This window comes from Hippopotamus amphibius, chromosome 15 (assembly GCF_030028045.1).
Source record: "Hippopotamus amphibius kiboko isolate mHipAmp2 chromosome 15, mHipAmp2.hap2, whole genome shotgun sequence".
Classification (NCBI taxonomy): domain Eukaryota; kingdom Metazoa; phylum Chordata; class Mammalia; order Artiodactyla; family Hippopotamidae; genus Hippopotamus; species Hippopotamus amphibius.
The window spans coordinates 20,813,719-20,835,477 of NC_080200.1; the positions used below are offsets into that span (position 1 = coordinate 20,813,719).

Consider the following 21,759-nt stretch of genomic DNA (forward strand, 5'->3'; position numbering starts at 1 on the left):
TATTTTACTCTTTTTGTTGCAATGGTAAGTGGGGTTGTTTCCTTAATTTCTCTTTCTGATCTTTCATAGTTGGTGTATAGGAATGCAAGAGATTTCTGTGCATTAATTTTGTATCCTGCTACTTTACCAAATTCAGCAAAAGAAACCAAAAACAAGACAAGATGACAACCCTCAGAATGGGAGAAAATACTTGCCAGTGAAGCAACTGACAAAGGATTAATCTCCAAAATATATAAGCAGCTCATGAAGCTCAATATCAAAAATGCAAATAACACCATCCAAAAATGGGCAGAAGACCTAAAGAGACATTTCTCCAAAGAAGACATGCAGATGGCCAACAAACACATGAAAAGATGCTCCACATCACTAATTATTAGAGAAATGCAAATCAAAGCCACAATGAGGTATCACCTCACACCAGTCAGAATGACCATCATTAAAACATCTCGAGATAATAAATGTTGGAGAGGGTGTGGAGAAAAGGGAACCCTCCTGCACTGTTGGTGGGAATGTGATTCAATGTGTTGGTGGGTACATGATTCAAAAAGGTACATGTACCACAATGTTCATTGCAGCACTATTTACAATAGCCAGGACATGGAAGTAACCTAAATGCCCATCAACAGATAAATGGATACAGAACGTATGGCACATGTACACAATGGAATATTACTTGGCCATAAAAAGGAATGAAATTGAGTTATTTGCAGTGAGGTGGATGGACCTAGAGTCTGTCATACAGAATGAATTAAGCCAGAAAGAGAAAAACAAATACAGTATGCTAACTCATATACATGGAATCTAAAAAGAAAAAGAAAAAGAAAAAAAAGTGGTACTGATGAACCCAGTGAAGGGGCAAGAATAAAGATGCAGATGTAAAGAACGGACTTGAGGATACAGCGTGGGGGGCAAATGGGAAGCTGGGATGAAGTGAGAGAGTAGCATTGACATATATACACTACCAAATGTAAAATAGGTAGCTAATGGGAAGCTGCTGCATAACACAGGGAGATCAACCAAATGATGGGTGATGACTTAGAGGGCTGGGACAGGAAAGGTCAGAAGGAGTCACGGGAGGGAGGGGATTTGGGATGTATGTATAAATACAGCTGATTCACTTGGTTGTGCAGCAAAAACTGGCACAATAGTGTAAAGCAATTAAATCCCAATAAAGATCTTAAAAACAAAATCAACACCTGAGGAAACCAAATCTCCCAAGAAGAGTAATACCTTCATTCTTACCCCCAAGGCCCCAGAGAAAATTCAGAGTCACCACAATAGCTGGCCAGAAGAGGTACACAAAATTATACAAGGTATTTTTACAAACAAGCAGCAGAAAATTGGAAATTATTCTTCCCCTATCCTGAAAACTAAGGAATAGATGATTCAGAATAGATGATTGAATAAATACTGGAAATCAAAGTGGTCCTTGAGGCCAAGAACAGATGGACCTGCTTAACAGGTATAGGCAAGGGTTTGGAGAATTACTGCAAATTGAGTTATCACTTTTCAGTCAGCAACCTTGAGGAAATTTTCCAATCTCTATGAACCTCACTTTTCCTTGTCTGTTAGATAGGGATAAAGACTTTACAGAACCATTAGGAAGGTTAAATGAATTAGTACCTGTGAAATGCTTGGCAAGCAAAGGGTTCTCAGCCAGTGACAACCTTGCATCCTCTGGTGCTTTCCCTTTACTCCTGACAGCGGTCATTCCAGAAAAGCATTATTCACATATCTGGGTCACAATTTCCTCACTGGAATAACAATGAATATATCACAAGGTATTTGTGGTGAGTATGTAAGTGAAGAGATAAGTGAAGTACCAGGTAGGTAAGAGGCATATATCCAGTTGGTTGGGGTTCAATCCTCACAATCATTGACTGGAAACAATGCTACTGTCATATTTATTATACATATTGTTTTTTTTTTCATACTATTGGGAAGGGAGTTGATCCATATGAGGGGAACAATGTGACATTTGCAAAAGTTCTTCTACCATTCATGTTTCCATCAAACCTAGCAGAAAGCAAATGAATTATTGGCAACATAGACTGGCATGAGATTGGAGTCTGGAAGAGTCCTAAATATAAATATAACTCTCTTGACTAACATTTTCTCCCACCAGAGAAATTCTGCTAATTGGCAGAAGGAATGGAGTTAGAAAACATGACTCCCTCAATCATGCATGAGCCAGTGTCTTGCTAGAGGTGAATGCCTAGGTAAACTGATACTACTATATGTGGAAACCAACCTTCTCTCAGCTCAAAACCTGATATGGTAAAAAATAACATTCACAGTGGGTGTGACACTAAAAGAATTTAAAGGTTGTACTGAAGGTCAATAATCACGTTTTAAACCAAAGGGGAATTGAAATTAATTGGCTCAGCCCCAACTCAGTTCTTCTAATGGTGGACTCTAAGTGTTCAGTACCTCATCCAAAACTGCTCAACAGAAGAAAGGGCATCACCTTTCTAGGAAGACAAAACAAATAAATTATCTATTTCAGTTTCCAGTGTTTTTATTCAAAATGTGCAACATAAAATAAAAAATTATAAAACATGCAAAAAGTCAAGAAAAAATTGTTACCTGCCAAGAGAAAACACCATCAATACAGGCAGACCCATAGATGACACAGATTTAGAATTAGAAGACAAGACTTTTAAAATGACTGGTGTAAGTAGGTTAAATGATATAGAGGATGAGCATGAGATTGAGTGACAAGAGAGAGATGCTGCAGAGAAATGGAAGTTTTGAAAGTACAATAGTGACATTCTAGACCTGAAAAATATAATCTGTAATGAAGAAATTATTGGATGAGATTAAGACCATCTCAGACATAGCAGAAAGAAGAAAAATCATGAACTAGAACACAGATTAGCAAACTCCTCTTAGTAACCAGATTGTAAATTTTTTAGGCATGGCAAGCCCTATGGCTCTATCACAACTACTGAACTCTGCTGTTTTTACACAAAAACAACCTTAGACAATGTGTAAATGAATGAGTGCAATTTGTTCCAGATAAGGCTTTATTTATAAAAACAGCCAGTGGACCATATTTGGCCCATGGGCCATAATTTTCTGACCTCTGAACTATAAGACTAGTCAACAGAAAGTCCTCAAACTAAACACAGAAAGAGAATTGAATGGAAACATACAACAGTATCAGAGACCTGGGGGAAAATATCAAACAATCTAACAAATGTGTCAAGGAGTTCCAGAAAGAGAAAAGGGAAATATTTCCCCAAAATACTTGACAAGTTACCAGCCTAAATTTTTCCATAATTATATGACCCCAGTGCATAGATCCAACAATCTCAGGAACACTCAAGTTGAATGATTAAAAAGAAACCCAGACTTCAGCACATTACTATCAAGCTGCTGAAAACATGGGTAGTAGAGAGAAAACTTAAAAATAACCAAAGATAACAAGACACATCATAATTAAGGCTCTCTATTATATACATAGCTGCATTCATTGCAAGCAATGGAGACAAGGAACCAATGGAAAGACACCCTTAAAGTACTGAAAGAAAAATTCTGTCAATCTAGAATTTTATAACTAGCAAAGTAAGATTTTCAGACAAACAAAAGTTAGAGAAATTCCAGCACACTCAAACAAGACTTATTAAAGAAATATTTCAAACTAAAGGGAAATGATAGAAGATGGAAGCACAAGGAATGAAAAGGAGGAAAACTCGTAAATATGTAAATAAATATAACAGATAATATTTCCTTAAATGGATTAAACACCACTGCTTGTCTAGAAAAAATACTAAAAATGCATTGGGTATTTAAACATATGTGGAAATAAACATATGATAATAACATAATACTCAGAAAATCATAAATAAATTTGAAATATTGTAAATTTCTATGATATAACTGAATTGATATAATGTTGAATTCAACTATAAAACATAGATATAGAAGATGCATAGTGCAAATATTAAAACAGCAACTAAAAAAATAATAATGAAAGAAAGTGGTACTCCTAAAAAGGTAACTGAGAGGATAAAATGGATTGCCAATTTTGAATAATTGAAAAAAATGCCAATAGGAGTAGTAATTTTTTAAAGGAAGAACAGATGATACAAATGTAAAACATGGAGAAAACTGAAGATTTAAATCCAACTACAGCAATAATTACAATAAATATAAATGGACCAAACACTCCAATTAAAGGAGGATCTTGCCAGAAGTTTAAAAAATAAGAGCCTATGGTATACTACTTTTTATAAGCAACACACTTTAAAACTAAAGAATAGATTTAAAAAAGTAGAGAAAAAATATCCTGCAAAACTTAATCATAAGAAACCTGGTGAAACTACATTAATATCATACAGGTATTAGGAAAGAATATTAGCAGTAACAAAGATATTCATCTCACAGTTATAAGTGGCATTCATCAAAAGACTTACAGAAGGTGCTCCCACTACAACCCCTGGGATCAATAGAAGCTGAGCAGAGAAACTGCACTTCCACACCCACCTGGCACTAATGAGGTGGTAACCCCCTTTTTGTCCAGTGCAACAGTCTCAGAGGAGACCTACAAAAATATAAAAGTGAAAGCCACAGCCTCATAATTCCCTAAATGTCCAAGCTCTGATTAAATATCAGTATTTACATCAAAATCCAGGAAAATGCAAACAAAGTGAAAAACAGGTAATAGGTGCCAACATCAAGATGACCAAGATGTCAAAATATAGGAAAAGATCTTGAAAAGCCATCATAAAAATGCCTCCACAGGAAATTACAAATATATTTGAGACAAATGAAAAATAGAAAGTCTCAGCAATGAAAGAGAAGATATAAAGAAAAACAAATGCAAATTTTTAGAACTTAAATAAAATAGCTGAAATGCTAATAAAATCCAATGGTTGTATTCAAGAACAAAATGGAGAAGACATGAAAAAGAATCAGTGAACTTGAAAATAGAACAAGAAGAATTACCTTATATAAACAACAGAAAGAAGAGGAACAGAGCCTCAGGATATATGGGAATGTAACAAAAGATCTACCACTTATGTCATCAGAATTCAAGAAAGCAGATGAAAGAGGGTGGAGCTGAAAAAGTATGCAAAGAAAATAATGGCTGAAAACTCACTAAATGTGGCACCAAAAACAACCAACCAACAAACAAACAAACAAAAAACAAACTTACAGCTTCAAGAAGCTTCATAAATCTCAAACAAGATAAACCCAAAGAAATCCATGCAATGACATCATAGCAAAATTTCCAAAAACTAAACACAAAGAAAAATTGTTAAAGTAGTGAGGGAGAAATGACACATTACCTATAGAGGAAAAACAAAACATTTAAGAGCAGATTTCTTATCAGAATCAGTAAAGGTCAGAAAGAAGTGGTGCCATATTATTCAAGTCCTGAAAGAAAAGATATGGTATTTGATAGTTTGTGAAAGTATATTTCAATAAGAAGGGGAAACGAAATACATTTAAGAAAACTAAGAAACGGTTGCTAGAAAGCCTACTCTAAAAAAAATGACTAAAATAAGTTTTTTAAATATAAAAAACTGATAAAATAAAAATTCTCAGAAAATAAGAGAGCAAAAATATGAGAAATACAGTAGGCTTCTTTCTCTTCTTGAGTTTTCTCAGTTATGGTTGCAAGGTAGAAGGAAAAATTATTTCATTATCTAATGTGGTTCTCAATAACTATAGGAAATATTTTAGACAATTAAATTGCATATGGATTGGATAAAGGGACAAAAAAAGAGAAAATATACAGTTACTGTAACTGATAAAATGTTGATATCAGTAGCTTTTGAAAAGTTATGTATGTATAATGAAGTACCTAGAGGAAAAAGGTATGCAAAGAGATACAATCAAGAACACTAATGGTAAGTTGAAATACTATAAGAAAAACAAGGCCCATAGATATATTACCCACAAGAAAATAACTTCAGATGTAAGGACACACGGACTGAAATTAAAGGGATGGAGAAAGACATTCCATGCAAAGTGACACAAACAAACAATAAAGTTGGGTAGCTATATTTATATCAGACAAATAGACTTTAAAACAAAGACTGTGATAAAGACAAAGAAAGGCATTACATAATTGTAAATGGGAATTTAACAAAAGAATATAACATTTGTAAATATTTATGTATCAAAAATAGGAGCACCTAAATACATGAAGCAAATATTATAGACATAAAGAGAGATCTAGAAAGCAATACAATAATAGTAGGGAACTTTTATACCCCAAATACATCAATGGATACAACATTCAGACAGAAAATCAATACAAAAACATTAGCCTTCAACAACATGTTAGACCAGATGGACTTAACAACTTCGGAAGAGCCTGTGCAAAAGCAATGGTAACACATTCTTCTCAAATGCCCATAGAACATTCATCAGGTGGATCATATGTTAAGCCACAAAACAAGTCTTGAATTTAAGAAGATGAAATGATATCAAACATTTTTCCAACTACAATGATATGAAACTAGATATCAATAACAAGAAGAAAACTGAAAATTCACAAATATGTGGTATAAACAAAATGCTATGGAGTCAAAGAAGAAATCAAAAGAAATATCAAAACATATCTTAACACAAACATGAAAATGGAAATACAGCATACTAAAATTAATGGGATGCAACAAAAGCAATTCTAAAAGGAAGTTCATAGCAATAGAAAAGGAAGAACAAATGAGCCAAAAGAAAACAGACAGAAGGAATTACGAAGATCAGAGCAGAAATAAGTAATATAGCGATGAAGAGACAATAGAAAATAACAATGAAACTACAAACTGATTCCATAAAAAGATAAACTAAATTAACAAAACTTTACCTAGGCTCCCTAGTATAAAAACAGAATGCTCAAATAAATAAAATCAGAAACAAAACAAACACATTACAATGGCACTACAGAAATATAAAAGATCATACAAGTCTGCCATAAACAATTATATACCAACTAATTTGACAACTTAGAGGAAATGAATAAATTCCAAGAAACACACACCCTAACCAATAGTATAATATGAAGAAAGAAAATCTGAACAGACTCATTAGCAGTAAAGAGATTGACTCAGTAACCAAAAACCTCTAAACAAACAAGAGTCTAGAGCCAAACATTCAAAGAAGAATCAATACCAAACTTTCTCAAACTCTCCCAAAATACAAAAGAGGAGGCACCGCTTTCAACTTATTTTACAAGGTCAGCCTTACCCTGATACCAAAAGCAAACAAAGATGCCACAAGAAAAGAAAATGACAGGCCAACACTCCCGATGAGCAAGGATGCAAAAATCATCAACAAAATATTGGCAAATCAAATTCAACAAGACATTCCAAGGATCATACACCATGACCAACCGGGATTTATTTCAGAAATACAAGGATGGCTCCACATCCACAAGTAACTCAAGGCAATATATCACATTAACAAAATGAAGCATAAAATCATATGATTACCTCAACAGATGCAGAAAAAGCATTTGACAAAATTCAACATCTATTTATGACTTTAAAAAACTTTCAACCGTGTGGATATAGAAAGAATGTAACTCAACATAGTAGAGATTATATATGACCAGCTTACAGGAAACATCATACTCAGCAATAAAATATGAAAGCTTTTCCTCTAAGATTAGGAACAAGACAAGAATGCCCACTCTCTCCACTTTTATTCAATATAGTGTTGGAAATCCTAGCCACAGCAATCAGGCAAGAAAAAGAAATAAACGTGATCTAAATCAGAAAGGAAGAAGAAAAATGATCACAGTTTGGAGGTAACATGCTATTATATGACAACCTTAAGTACGACACCAAAACAAAACAAAACAAAAACTATTAACTAATCAATAAATTCTGTAAAGCTGCAGAATAAAAAATCAACATGCAAAAATCTGTTATATTTTTATAAACCAATAAGAAACTATCAAAAAATTAAGAAAAGAATTGTAAATGGTTACATATGCATCAAAAAGAATAAAATGTCTAGAAATAAATTTAACCAAGGACATGAAAGACCTATACAATGGGAAGTATAAGATGTGAATGAGAGAAACTGAAGAAGACACAAATAAGTGGAAAGATATTTCTTGCTTACGGATGGGAAAAATTAATATTTTAAAATGTCCATACTACCCAAAGCAATCTACAGATTCAATGGAATTCCTATTAAAATTCCAATGGTATTTTCACAGAATTACAACACTCTTAAAATTTGAAAAGAATCACAGAATACCCAAAGTAGCCAAAGCAATCTTGAGCAGAAAGAACAAAATTGGAGGCATCATATTCCCTCATTTCACACTATATTACAAGGCTATAAAATAATCAAACTACGAGGGTGAGTCAAAAATTATCTGCACTCTGGTTAGATCAAAACATCTGTAAATTCTACACCCAGAATGCAGATAATTTTTGACTTACCCTTGTGCTATGGTACTTGCATAAAAACAGACACATTGATCAACAGAGCAAAACTGATCACAAGTAAACCCATGCATACACAGTCAATTAACTTTTGATCCAATTAAACTTCAACACAAGTGTTTACAAAATAATATTTTGAGCCAATAAAACAAAGGGGAAAAAAGACAGTTCCTCAATAATTTCCATTGGGAAATTTGGACAGCCACATGCATTAGAGTGAAACTGAACCACTATCTTACACCAGACACAAAAATTAGCTCAAAATGGATAAAAGAGTTGAAAGTGAGACCTGAATCCATAAGACCCCCAGAAGAAAACATGCAGGAAAATCTCCTTGACATTAGGCCTGGCAATTAGTTTTTGGATATGACACTAAAAACAAAGGCAACCATAGCAAAAATGAACAAGTGGGACTCCATCGAACTAAAAACCTTTTGCACAGCAAAAGAAACCATCAACAAAATGAAAAGGCAACCTACAGAATGAGAGGAATATCTGCAAACCATATATCAGATATGGGGTTAATATCCAAATGATGTAAAGAATTCATATAACTCAATAGCAAGTAATCCGATTAAAATATGGGAAAGAGGATCTTTTTCCCAAAGAAGACATATAGATGGCAACTGGCACATGAACAGATTCTCAACGTGATTAATCATCAGAGAAATGCAAATTAAAACCACAATGAGATATCACTACACACCTGTTGGTATCACTATTGAAAAAAAGACAAGACATAAGTTTTGGCAAGGATGTGGAAAAAAGGGAACCATGTGCACTTTTGGTGGAAAAGTAAATTGATGCAGCCACTGTTAAAAACAGCATGGAGGGTCCTCAAAAATTTTAAAGTACAACTACCCTATGGTCCAGCAATTCCACTTCTGGGTATTTATCCAAAGAAAATGAAAACCCTCACTCAAAAAGATGTCTACAACCCCTGTTCATTGCAACATTATCAATAATGGCCAAAATGCACAAACTACCTAAGTTCTCATCAATGGATGACTAGATAAAGAAAATGTAATATATATATACACACACACACACACACACACACACATATGCGTACACACACACACACATACACACACACACACCCCATGGAATGTTATTCAGCCATAAAAAAAATTTGTGCCATTTGTGACAACATGGATGGACCTTGAGAGCATTATGGCAAGTGAAATGAGTCAGACAGAGAGTGACAAATACGTTATAATCTCATTTATATGTGGAATCTGAAAAGAGCAAAACCAAAGTCATAGATACAGTGTACAGATTGGTGGTTGCAAGAGGCGGGAGTTGAAAGGTTGGTAAAATGAGTGAAGAGGGTCAAAAGGTACAACCTTCCAACCATAAAATAAATATGCCTGTGTAATATCCCAAACGTTTAATAATGACTGTAGTTAATAATACCATATCACATTGTGTATTTAAAACTTAAGAGAGTAGATCTTAAAGTTCTCATTAGGAGAAAACAAGTTTGTAATTATATATGCTGACCTATGTTAACTATACATATTGTGGCGACTGTTTTGTAATTATCAAAAATATCAGGTCATTATGTTGTACACCTGAAACTAATATAATGGGATATTTCAATTATACTTCACTAAAAAAAGAATGCCAAAACACCTGCCAAATACGAGAAAAACAACATAAACTAAATGTTAGGTATCTCATATGCATACTGAAAAAAAACCTCAAAGATAAAAAGATAATAGAGTTCAGACTTCTATTTGGAAAAGAAGGAGGAAATAAAATAGGCAAAGGGTATCACCGATATTCATACCACTCCGGCTGTTCTGATCATCAATTCTCTCCCGCAAAGACTGAAATGGCATCAGACTGGAAATATTCTGGAGTTTTCCATGCTATTTGACATCTGGAATTCACTTGACACATTAATGTTCACCTAATTGCCCAGAAATAAATACAGATGGTCCCCAGCTTATGACAGTTTGGCTTAAGATTTTTCAACTTTATGATGGTGTGAAAGTGATATGCATTCGGTAGAAACTGTACTTCAGATTTTGAACTTTGGTCTTTTCCTGGGCTAGTATATATAAGGTACAATAGTCTTTCATGATGCTGGGTAGCAGCACCTATGTTAGGTGAATTAGGTGCATCTTCAACTTACATTATTTTCAACTTGGAGTGGGTTTATCCATACTTAACCCCCTGGTAAGTGGAGGAAGAGCCATGCATAAACCTCTCTGTCTGTGGGACTTGCAGCCTTTGGCTAAGCTGCAACCTTGGTCCCAGCTGAGGACAGCAGAGGTGAAGGTCCCAGACCCCACACACTGGGCAGAGCCCTGGCCCCATGGAGGAGGTGGCTGTGTCCCAGTCCTGTGTCCTGATTCCCCAAATGACCATGCCCTCCAGGCAGGAGGGTGACTCCTGCTGCAGAACTGCCCTCTCATGTGGGGCTGGTGCTGGAGATATGGTTCTTGCTGTTCAGCAAGGCAGACATTCCCACAACATCAGCCCTGCCTGCCCACCTGTGCCAACTTCCCTGCAGGTGCACTGAAGCTCTGGTCTTGGCCTAGGGATATGTGATTGAGGCAATGCGCCCATGCCACCAATGAAGCCTCTGAGGGAGGAGGAGGAGACCTGGTGTGGGGCTGGTCCAGTACAGCTGAGACACTTGTGGCTGAAAACAATGGTAGGAGGGAGAGACTGAAGCTGAGTCACCTTGGACCCTGAGGAGGCTGCAGAATGAATGTTGGGCAACACTCAGGTTGGTATATAATACATCCACCCAAAGACTCATTGACATTATAGTGAACCACTTGAAAACTTGCCTCCTTTAAGTGGCATACAATTGTCTATTATTTTTAAAGAAGTGTGTTGATTACTAAGGTCTACATGCATCTTAACAGGAAGAGCTAACAAAGAGCTCTCGGTGCCCAGCATGTTAATTACAGTTACTCATTTTATCCTTCCTGAAACCATACGAGCTAATAATATCAGTTCTACTGTAAGCTAGAAAGTCCCGTTGGCTTGAACTTCAAAATGAACCTAGACTACTGTATAGCACAGGGGACTCTACTCAACATCTTGTAATAACCTCTAAAGGAAAATAATCTAAAAAAGAATGCAAATATATATATACATATAATGTATATATATTTATATCTGAATCACTTTGCTGTACACTTGAAACTGAAACAACATCCTTCAATTTTTATAAAAAGACAAAAAAAAAAAAAAAACCCTACCCAGAACCTGCCCATTTTTGCTGCTTCCTATATTTCCACCCTGGTCGACGTGCCACGTCTCTTACCTGGATTACCACAAGAGCTTTGTGATGGTCCCTGCAGGGCAGCCAGGGTGGTTCTGTTTTTAAAAGGGGCAGATCATACCTCCTCTCTTCAAAACCCTACCTACCTCCTCACAGAGGCTATCAGGCTCGATGAGATGTGGGCCCATTTTCTGGCCAGCTCTCCCTCACTCTCCTCCTGGCTCTCCCTGCTCTAGAACACTGTCCTCAGCCTTTGCTCAGCTGTCCCCTCTGCCTGGAACAATCTGAATCACTAGCCAGACTCCAAACTCTCCCAGGGCTGGACCATGCCCTGTCCCTCACTACTCTGTGTGCACACCCACTTGGTGCCCAGAACCCCACAGGCTCTCAAGATATGAGGGCAGCTCTCTTGGGAGCAGTGTGATTGAATGACTGAGGGGAAACTTTTGGTCCAGTGTGTTCTGGGAGATGTTGGTAGAAGACATGGCTCAAGAGAATATTTCTCAAATTCCTCCAGAGCCCCTGGGATAGAAACTTGACTGAAACTAGTTCCTTCCGGGGTTTTCTCCTCACACCTCATTTCCCTTCCAAACTGGAGTCAATGATAAAGAATCAGTCTGCTCCCAATTTCCTTCTACAATGGAATGACACATTTGTAATCTCTGTAGCTTCTATAGTGTCATTCTTACAGGAAGAGTGTAAAAAATTCTAGCTCTTTATCTGTGATATTTTACACATTGATAGTGATATTTAAGGCACAATTTCAAGAAGGCACAAATCTCTTTACATTGTTTAATAACTGAAGAAACGTTGAAATGGAGTTTGTGTAAGAGCAAGTAATTAGTAGTTAGTGCCAGGAAATATTGGACTTTGTTTACTCGTAGCTCTCTTGGTATGGAAATTAAAGTGAAGCCCAGAGAATGAAGTAAACTTGTCCAAGTTTGCACAGCTTTTACATGTCAGACTCCACCTCTGACCTTTGCACCACCTTTCAGTGGGCAATGGGTTCTACATGGGTTCTCACTCCCTGCTCACTTTTACTGTGCAATTCAGAAGAAAGACTGCCTCTAGCAATTCTGGAAAAAAGGTAAATAAGTATCTATGAACGTTCATTGGACAGAAATAGGGGTGCTCAATGGTGGAAAGATACACTGTGAAACTGATCAGTTGCCATCTGTTACGTTGACCTCTTCCATTCAAATGTTTCAGATTTCTCATCTCACAACCTCACCCCAGCCAGGCAGAGGGGCCCAATTTGTACAGAGGAGGAAGATGAGCCACAGAGCACCTGAGCCAGCAGAAGAAGGATTGGAACAAGAGAGGAAGCCCCAGAAGGGTGGGCATGTCTACACTCTCCATCTCCCCAGCACCTTCTTCAGGGCACTCATTACCTCCCTGTTCCTCAGGCTGTAAATGAGTGGGTTGAGCATTGGAGTGAGGATGGTGCAGAAGATGGAAGTGGCTCTGTCTCCTGCTGGTGTTCTAGCAGATGCTCTCTGCATGTAGCTAAATATGGCCCCCCCATAGTAAAGGCCCACCACAGCCATGTGGGAGGAGCAAGTGGTCAGAGCCTTCTGTTTCCCCTCCGTGGAGGGCATCCTAATCACAGCCATGAGGATCTGGGCATAGGAAGCCACAATGACTCCCAGTGGCAGCAGCAGCATGACCACACAGCAAGCATAGGTGAGGTCCTCAAAGAGTGAGGTGTCAGCACAAGAGAGCCGCAGGACAGCGGGGACCTCACAGAAAAAGTGGTCCACCTGGAGAGAGCCACAGTAGGGGAAGGTGAAGACCATGCCCACGTCAATCACGCTGTCGGTCATTCCACCCATCCAGGATGCTAAGGCCATCAGACAGCAGGCCTTCCAGTTCATGAGCACAGGATACCGCAGGGGGTGGCACACCGCCACATACCTGTCATAAGCCATAACTGCCAAGAGGAAGCACTCCCCTCCTCCTACCATGATCACGAAGAAGACCTGAGCCGCACAGCCACCCCAAGAGATGAACTTACTGCCCGAGAGGTAGTTGGCTGCCATCTTGGGCACCACTGTGCCCGTCATGGTCAGGTCCATGATGGAGAGCTGGCTGAGAAAAAAGTACATCGGGGTGTGCAGGCGCCTGTTGGCTTTTATGAGCAGGAGGAAGAGGATGTTTCCAGCCAGAGCAGCAGCAGAGGCCAGAAGGACAAGGAAAAAAAGGAAGAAGTCATATGGTGAGTAGCTGAATAGACCCAAAAGGATGAAATCCGATAAGGAGGTGTGGTTCCAGATGTCCATGGCCTTGGCCCTAAGAAAAAAAATAATAAATGCACCGACATAAAACAAAACAACTTATCTCCTGTTTCTTCTATGTCTAGCCCCCGTCTTAGACCCCATTCTTTCCTCCTGTAGTGAAAATCCATTTCCTCTTAGTTGCCCTCAATGGTTACCAAACAAGATCTGATTCTTACTTCTCTTGAAAGACTAGTGAGTAGGCCCCCAGAGAGGGGAGCCTACATAATGCAAGAGAGAGAGAGAAGAGGTTTTAGGATGTATAACCTTAGGTTTAGGAAAAGTGGGTACAGATTTAAGTTAGGAAGTGAGTATTGGGGTTTTCTAGAGGGAGCAGGAGGAGTGAGTGTGTAACAGGCGTAAAGACAAATACCATTGAAAATATGAGGCTTAAATTCTCCCTCTGCCCTTTTCTTAGAGCATTTACTTTAGACAATTACAAGTTATTTATCTCTGAAATGTGCACAAACATTTTAAAAATGAAATAAGCCTCTAGCCAGCTTTCAGACCCAGGAATGTGTTTCTCAAGGACTTGGGATCCATCTCTTTTAATTGTAATCATCAGGAAAAATAAGGCCCCTACTTTCCCAGCTCTGTAGGAGGGCAGGACCCTAACTTCAGAAGGCACCTTGCTCCACGTTGCGGAACTACGTCTTTTAGAATGTGACAAGTTTGTTTTCCTTTAAATAAAGCCAATTAACTAAGTCACTCCAATTACCAGGTAAATCTAGGATGAACCCTGTGAGACAAATGGTGCTGTGAAGTTCTCTTACTTCAGAACTAGTCATTGTTTATCTCAGGAGCATATATGAAATGGGTTGTCACTTCCTGGCTATACAAAAAGGTGATATATTCCTTTTGTCTTTGTAATTTCTTAGCAGATAACCTGTGATGCATATCACATCTCATTTAATGCTTATTCAAAAATAAAATTGTTTTCTTTCTCATACCTTTGCGGAGAAGTTTTCAGGGTAGGGAGGCTATTTTGTTTTTGTTGTATTTCTGGAGTCAGAAAATCATGGCTGCGGAGAGGGAAATCCCAGGACATAGCTAGTTACAGAGGCATGACAGCAAAGGGAGCCAGCGTACAGCTCAGGGAGGTAGATTCCAAGATCAGCACAGGCAGGAATACCACAGTGACGTGGGCACATGTGTGGCAAGGGCCCAACAGATCTGCCTGTGACTTTGGAACTCAGTCCAGAGACTGGAGAATTATCAGTGATAAATTTTTTTGCCCAAGAAAAATAGGATTACCTTCTTCCTGGTCTTTGATGCTGACAACCTTTGTCACTTGACAGCAAGGAAGTATCTCTGTCTCCAGCCTGACACTCTATAGGCTGAAGCCTGAAGTCAAACTAACACCATAGTCCCTTATCTGTCAGATCTTCCCTCACCCCCTTTAGCGCCTACCACCCCCATTCTTTTCCCCGTAGTTTACCTTCCACTCTGACCTGCAAATCTCAACAGAAATGAGTTAGACCCAAGAAATCTGCAAAGATTTAGACCTCATAGCAATGCATGAGTCAGTGGTGGCCTGAGAAATGCCCTTACACACAGACCCTCCTCCAACTCTATGGCTCCACATAAAATTATATAGAACTAACCATCCAAGATGTTCTTCTGTTTCTTACAAAATTGATGAGCTCATGTCCCAGGCTTACACCTCTAGTTGCAGAGCAGATATCTTGGGAGACCCAACTCAGCTCATAATGACCCCAGGGAATAGACAGAAACTCCACCCCAAGGAAGAAGCCAAAGTTAATGAAATGGCTTTAGGCCAAAGTTCATTCCCCATAGCTCTGGCTCTGAAAAACACCCCCAGACTCTATTCTAAAAGGAAGGAGGCATCCCTTGATACATTCACCTACACTCCCCTCAGGGGTCTTAACCCTCACTTCACCCATGGGGACTGGGAGAGAATGTGATCACCACGAAGTATGAGAGTGAATATCTAGCTGCATTCTGGAAGTTTTGTCATGGATCACAGGAAATGGAACCTGGTCAGTTAGTCTATGAAACTTGTACTCAAGTGATGTCCTATACATTTATGGACTCAATTATTGGTTATTTGGTTTTAGTTCTATAAGTAATTATTGAGCATTGTGGAATTAAGCGAAGACCAGCCACGTGAGAAAAGCAAAGGGTATTTATTCAGAGCTTACTATAGCAAGGGAGTCAGCCACTGTCACTTGCATTTTGGCAGAGACTCAAAGGCAGGTAGAAGAGTGGGAAAGCTTTAGAAAAAGGGAAGCACCACATGTGCCCTGATTGGAGGATGTTGGTCGAACAGTTGTAGGTATGCTAACCAAGAGCAGGGTGATTGGTTAGGGTACATTTAGCTTTCTGTGGTTGGTCCTAAATTGAAAGTGGGGCACTTGGTGTACCTCCCCCAAAAAAATAAATAAAAAAAGAGAGAAAAAAAAAGTGGGGCAAAAATTAGGGAAGCTGTCTGTTATTAATCAATCTTGGCCATTTTGTGCCTATTATTACAGAAGTGATTATTTACCTTCCTAGATTGTTACTAAAGCTAACACTCTAACTTCCTACAAGTCTGACTTATAGCAGGCTGGCTCCCTGGGATGTTTATTGTTGTTAAGAAGGTTGATTTCTTGGGCAAGTTCCTGCAGGTTGTGGGTCAGAGTTCCATTTTCATGTATGGTCCAGTCATTGTGTGTATATTCAGTCTCTCCCCACCTATAAATGTAAATATCACATTGCTGCATGTTATATATGAAGTTTAAGAGAGAGTAAATCCTAAGACTTCTCATCACAAGGAAGAAAATTTGTATTTATGTGAGATAATACCTGAAGTTAACTAATTTTGTGGTAATCATTTCATGATATATTTAAGTCAAACCATCATGCTGTACACTTTAAAATTATACAGGGCTGTATGTCAGTTATACCTCACTAAAACGGGGAGAAAAAAGAACATTCATAATAAAGAAGGTTCTAACAATACTAAAAAAGAAAAAGAAAAGAAAGTGTACTGTATATACAACGGAATACAATTCATCCATTAAAAAATATGGAAATTGTGCCATTAGTAACAATACAGATGAAACTTGAGGGCATTCTACTAAGTGAATAAATCAGACAGAGAAAGACAAATACTATATAATCTCACATATATATAGAATTAAAAAAAAAACGCTTATAGAAACAGAATTTCTGCTGGTTGCCAGAAGCTAGTGGGTAGGGAGGATGGTGGGAGTATTGGGTGAAGAAGGTCAATAGGTACAAACTTCCAATTATAAGATAAATAAGTTCTTGGGATATAATGTACAGCATGGTGACTATAGCTGACAATACTATATTATATGTTTGAAAGTTGTTAAGAGAGTAGATCTTAAAGTTCTCAACTCAAGGAAAAAACTTTGTAACTATGTGAGGTGATGGATGTTTACTAAACTTATTTTGATAGTATTTCATAATTTATACACATGTAAAATCATTATGTTCTACACCTGAAACTTAAGCAATGCTGTATGTCCATTATATCTCAATAAAATTGGAAAAAAAGAAAGAGAAATTGGAATTTCAAAAAAACTGTGACTATCAAGACTCACTTTTGAGTGGTAAAACACTCATATATTCTTGGAATAAAACTGAATGTTTGTCATAGATTGTCCTATATTACTGAATCAATTTGCTAACTTTTTTTTTTAGGATTTCTGTTTCTATTCATATGAGAGCTTGGCCTGTAATTTTTCTTTCTTATAAAATCCTGATCATGTTATGATATCAAAGTGAAGCTCCTCTAATAAAATGAGTTGGAAAGTGTTCTTTTTCTATTGTTTGAAAGATTGTAAGATTGGTGTTATAAATGTTTGGAGGAGGCCCAGTTAACCCTTCTGTGCCTTTCTAATACATGTTTATAATGCTATAAAATTTCTTCTATGTACAACAATATTTTTTGTCATTCAGTTAAAAATATGTCGTAATCTCCTTTGTAGTTTCTTTTCTTATCCATGGATTACTAAAACTGTACTCTTTAATTTCCAATTAAGCAATATGAGTATTTTCTAGTTGTTTCATAGTTATTGACGAGAGCCCTCAAATCAGAACGGACTTCCATTTGAGTGCTGGCTTGGGTGAACTGAAACATCCATCTAATGTCTCATATAGCCACACCTATGAGGAGGTCAGATATGGGGAGGGCAGAGGAGGAGCATGTGACAGGATAAGCCGGGCAAAACCAGCAGGAAGCTCCTTATCCTAGATGCTGTGCACCAAAGCCAGTCTGGTCAACACTGCTCATACTTTGCGTGGTCTCCTTTGAGAAGGGTGTTTGCTCAGATGTTAGCTTAGTGCTCCAGGCTATGGGGACCCCAGGCCCTGTGCTGTCACCAGGATAATTAATGCCTCCACTGGCTTCACAGAAAGATAAACTTGACTGAATCATGAAGCCTGTATTTACTACTTTTTGTCCACCCAAATCTCCCAAGCAACTATCAGCTTAACTGAGTCACCATCTTCATTAACCTCTCAGTTGGTCTCATTCCTCTGCCCCTTGCATTTTTTGCTCCTTTCCAATCCATATTTTCACACTGCAGGCATGCCAATATTTTTTAAATGAAGACCAGTCATATCATGCCTTCATTGGTGTATTGGGTTCCTACTGTTGCTGTAATAAATGACCACAAAGTTTGTGACTTAATATAACACATTTTTTTTTCTCTTACAATTCTAGGAGTCAGAAGTATAAAGTTAATTTTATTGGCTTAAAGTCAGCAGGCTGGTTCCTTCTGAAGTCTCTGAGGAAAAAAAATATTCTTACCTATTTCAGATTCTACTGGCCTCATATTCTTTGACTTATGGCCCTGTCCTCCATCTTCAAAGTCAGTAGCATAGCATCTTCAAATCCTTTTCTGCTTCCATTGTCTTATCTCCTTCATCTATAGTCAAATCTCCCTATCCCTCCCTTCTGTGGTTCAATTTAGGGGAAGATAACCCAGGGAAATCTCCTCATCTAAAAATCATTATCTTAATAAAGATCTTTAAAGTCATTTTTCCCATTTTTATTCATTTCCCGAGGCTGCTGGAACAAAGTAACATACACTGGGTGGCTTAAGTGACAAACATTCATTGGCTCAGTTCTGGAGCTAGAAACCTGAAATCAAGGTGCCTGAGGGCCATGAGGGAGAATTGGTTCCATGCCCTCTCCTAGCTTCTGCCATCAGGCATTCCTTGGCTTTGGGTGACATTCTCCCTGTGTCCCTTCACATCATCTTCTGTGTATGCCTGCCTGTTTCTACATCCAAATTTCCCTTTTTGAACAGACATCAGTCATATTGTATTGGGCTTCAACATATCTCTTTCATGACTTTATTTATAAGAACATATGTGTTAAAAGATGCAATAATCATAAGTAGAATAGACACAGAAAATACCTAGTGAATCAGACAACGTTAATGACAGACATGCCACACCAACTGGAGTCTGAGGATTAAATAACGCTGATCCTTGTGACATTACCCTGTTAGTTCACCACCAACCAATCAGACAATGAGTATGAGATGATCACACAGCCTGCAAATCTCTCCCTCATGCAGTCTTTTAAAACCCTTCCCTGAAAGCCTTTGGAGAGTTCACGTCTTTGAGCATGAGCTCCCATTCTCCTTACTTAGTCCTGCAATAAGTGCTGTTATTTCTTTCACCACAACCCAGTGTCAATAAATTGGCTTTGCTGTGAAGTGGGTGGGCAGACTCAAGTTCAGTTTGGTAACAAAAGTGTTTTATATTCAATAATCCATTCCTTTGAATCTCTTCTTCTATCCTTCAGCAGCCATCTATCCCACTGTGTCTAACGCAGCAGTCAGGAGCTAACACGAAAATGCAGTAAACCTTCCCAATATGCCACAGTTAACTAAAGTATAAATTTATTACTGCAGATCTAAAATGCTACAAAGATGATTATAGAAGTTGTTAATTTACATGCAAAAGAGAAAATAGATGAACTGTCAATATGAATATTAAGAGAAAATATTGAGGCTGTTCATTAGAAAGAACATTTTATTTTTCACCAAGTGTTTATAAATATTTAAGCAAAAGGGAAGAAAATAAGTAATAGATTAGTATTTATAACATTAAACAAAGTAAATTTTGCTGAGTTTCATTTTTAATTCATTCAATTTGAGCTGTGAGTCATTCAAGAAAGAAACCTATCTGGGAATTTCCCTCACCTCCCAAGCACTATTGAACTCACCCACTTCTTGTCACCTGCAGGCTGCCCCACCCATCTCAGCCACCATCAAGGGTGACTCTAACTACAAAATAAATGTCCAGAAGTGCAACTCCTGGGGCTAACAATATATTTTCCATTTGGGGAGATATTGCCAAATTGTTCCAAAGGGTATGAGTCCCTGTTTCTCCAGAAAGAGGCACCCATTGGCCCAGGCTGATTGGTCAGAGACACGGACCCAGGGCAGTGATGCAACTCTGCTAGGCCCAGGGCTCTGCCCAGCATGTGAGGGTTTGGGGGCTTCAACCTTTGCTATCTTTTGCTGGCACTGAGGCTTCAGTTTCACCAAAGGGTGACAGTCCCAAAGGATGAGAGGTTTATGTATTTATTTATGAGAAATTAGGTGGAGATTAACGTATCAAGTGGCTTCCAGGTACAAGTACCATGACAAACTCCCTAAATTCCTTGTCTGATATCACCTCTCTCTGATGATCTGCACAGTGGAATGGTAAGAATTTGGATTCTCCATTTCTTCCCATTTGTTTTCCCTCTGTTTTCCATTCTGGGCCCCATTCTCTCCAGTCAGGGCCAGACAGCATCAGAAGTTCCCAGAGAGGTCCTTAACTTCTATGGGCTTCAGCTGCTGACAGACCTGTTTGTACAAAGTACGTATGTATACATGTGAGTGGGGAGGAATGGGGACTCAGGAGTGAGTGAAGGGGAGTTCTTTATATCATTTTTACAATTTTTTTAAAATAAGCAACACAAGACTATGTTCATTTCTTTATTACACTCACAATCTTATAGGTGTTTGTTGTTAGGGAAACAGAGAATAGGGATGAAAGTCAGCTCTTCTTGGGGACTCAGGACTTTCTTCCTAAATTATATTAGTTCCAACACCTAAAAGGTGGATCCCAATCCTGTTTCCACTCACAGAGTACTCTAAAAACACACTCATTTGTCTGATGCAAAATCGCCACCCAAGGAGGCCCAAATCTTTAAAGGAGTGAAATATTCCTGTTCTCACTCCCAAACTTCAGGGAAAATTTGGAGTCACCATAATAGTTGGCCAAAAGAGAACCACAAAATTATACAGGATTTTTTTAAGTGAGCACTAGAAAATTGGAAAATGCCCTTCTCCTTTTCTTAAAATTGAGGAATGGATAACCAAATTTATACTGTAAAATCAAAGTGGTCTTTGAGTACAGAAACAGATGGTCCTATTTCACAAACATAATTACTACAAATCATGGCTGTGCCACTTTTCAGCAACTTTAAGAACTTGCCCAACCTCTACGCACCTCAATTTTCTCTGTCTTTCAAATAGGTATAAAGACTTTTCAAAGCTGTTAGGAAGGTTAAATAAAGTAATATGTGTGAAATGCCTGCCATTCAACATGTACTCAGCCAATGGCAGCCTTCCATCCTCTGGTACTTTCCTTCTACTACACCCACAAAGGGCATTATTCACCTATCTGTATCGCAATTTCCTTATCTGTTAATCTGGGGTAACAACCCATATATCACAGAGTATTCGTGATGACTATATGAGATGAGATAAGTGAAGCACCACACAGATGAGAGGCATATATCCTTTCATAAACCAGTTGAATCGGTGCTCAGAACCTCATAGTCATCAATTAGAAA

At 38.0% G+C, this 21,759-nt stretch overlaps 1 protein-coding gene across 1 annotated transcript; it reads right to left on the reverse strand.

Moving 5' to 3' along the window:
- Nucleotides 1–13,001: 13,001 nt before the first annotated feature.
- Nucleotides 13,002–13,934, reverse strand: LOC130836336 (olfactory receptor 2M3-like). The gene has a single exon (XM_057708391.1). The coding sequence runs from the start codon at nt 13,932–13,934 to the stop codon at nt 13,002–13,004; it is 933 nt and encodes a 310-aa protein (XP_057564374.1).
- Nucleotides 13,935–21,759: the final 7,825 nt, after the last annotated feature.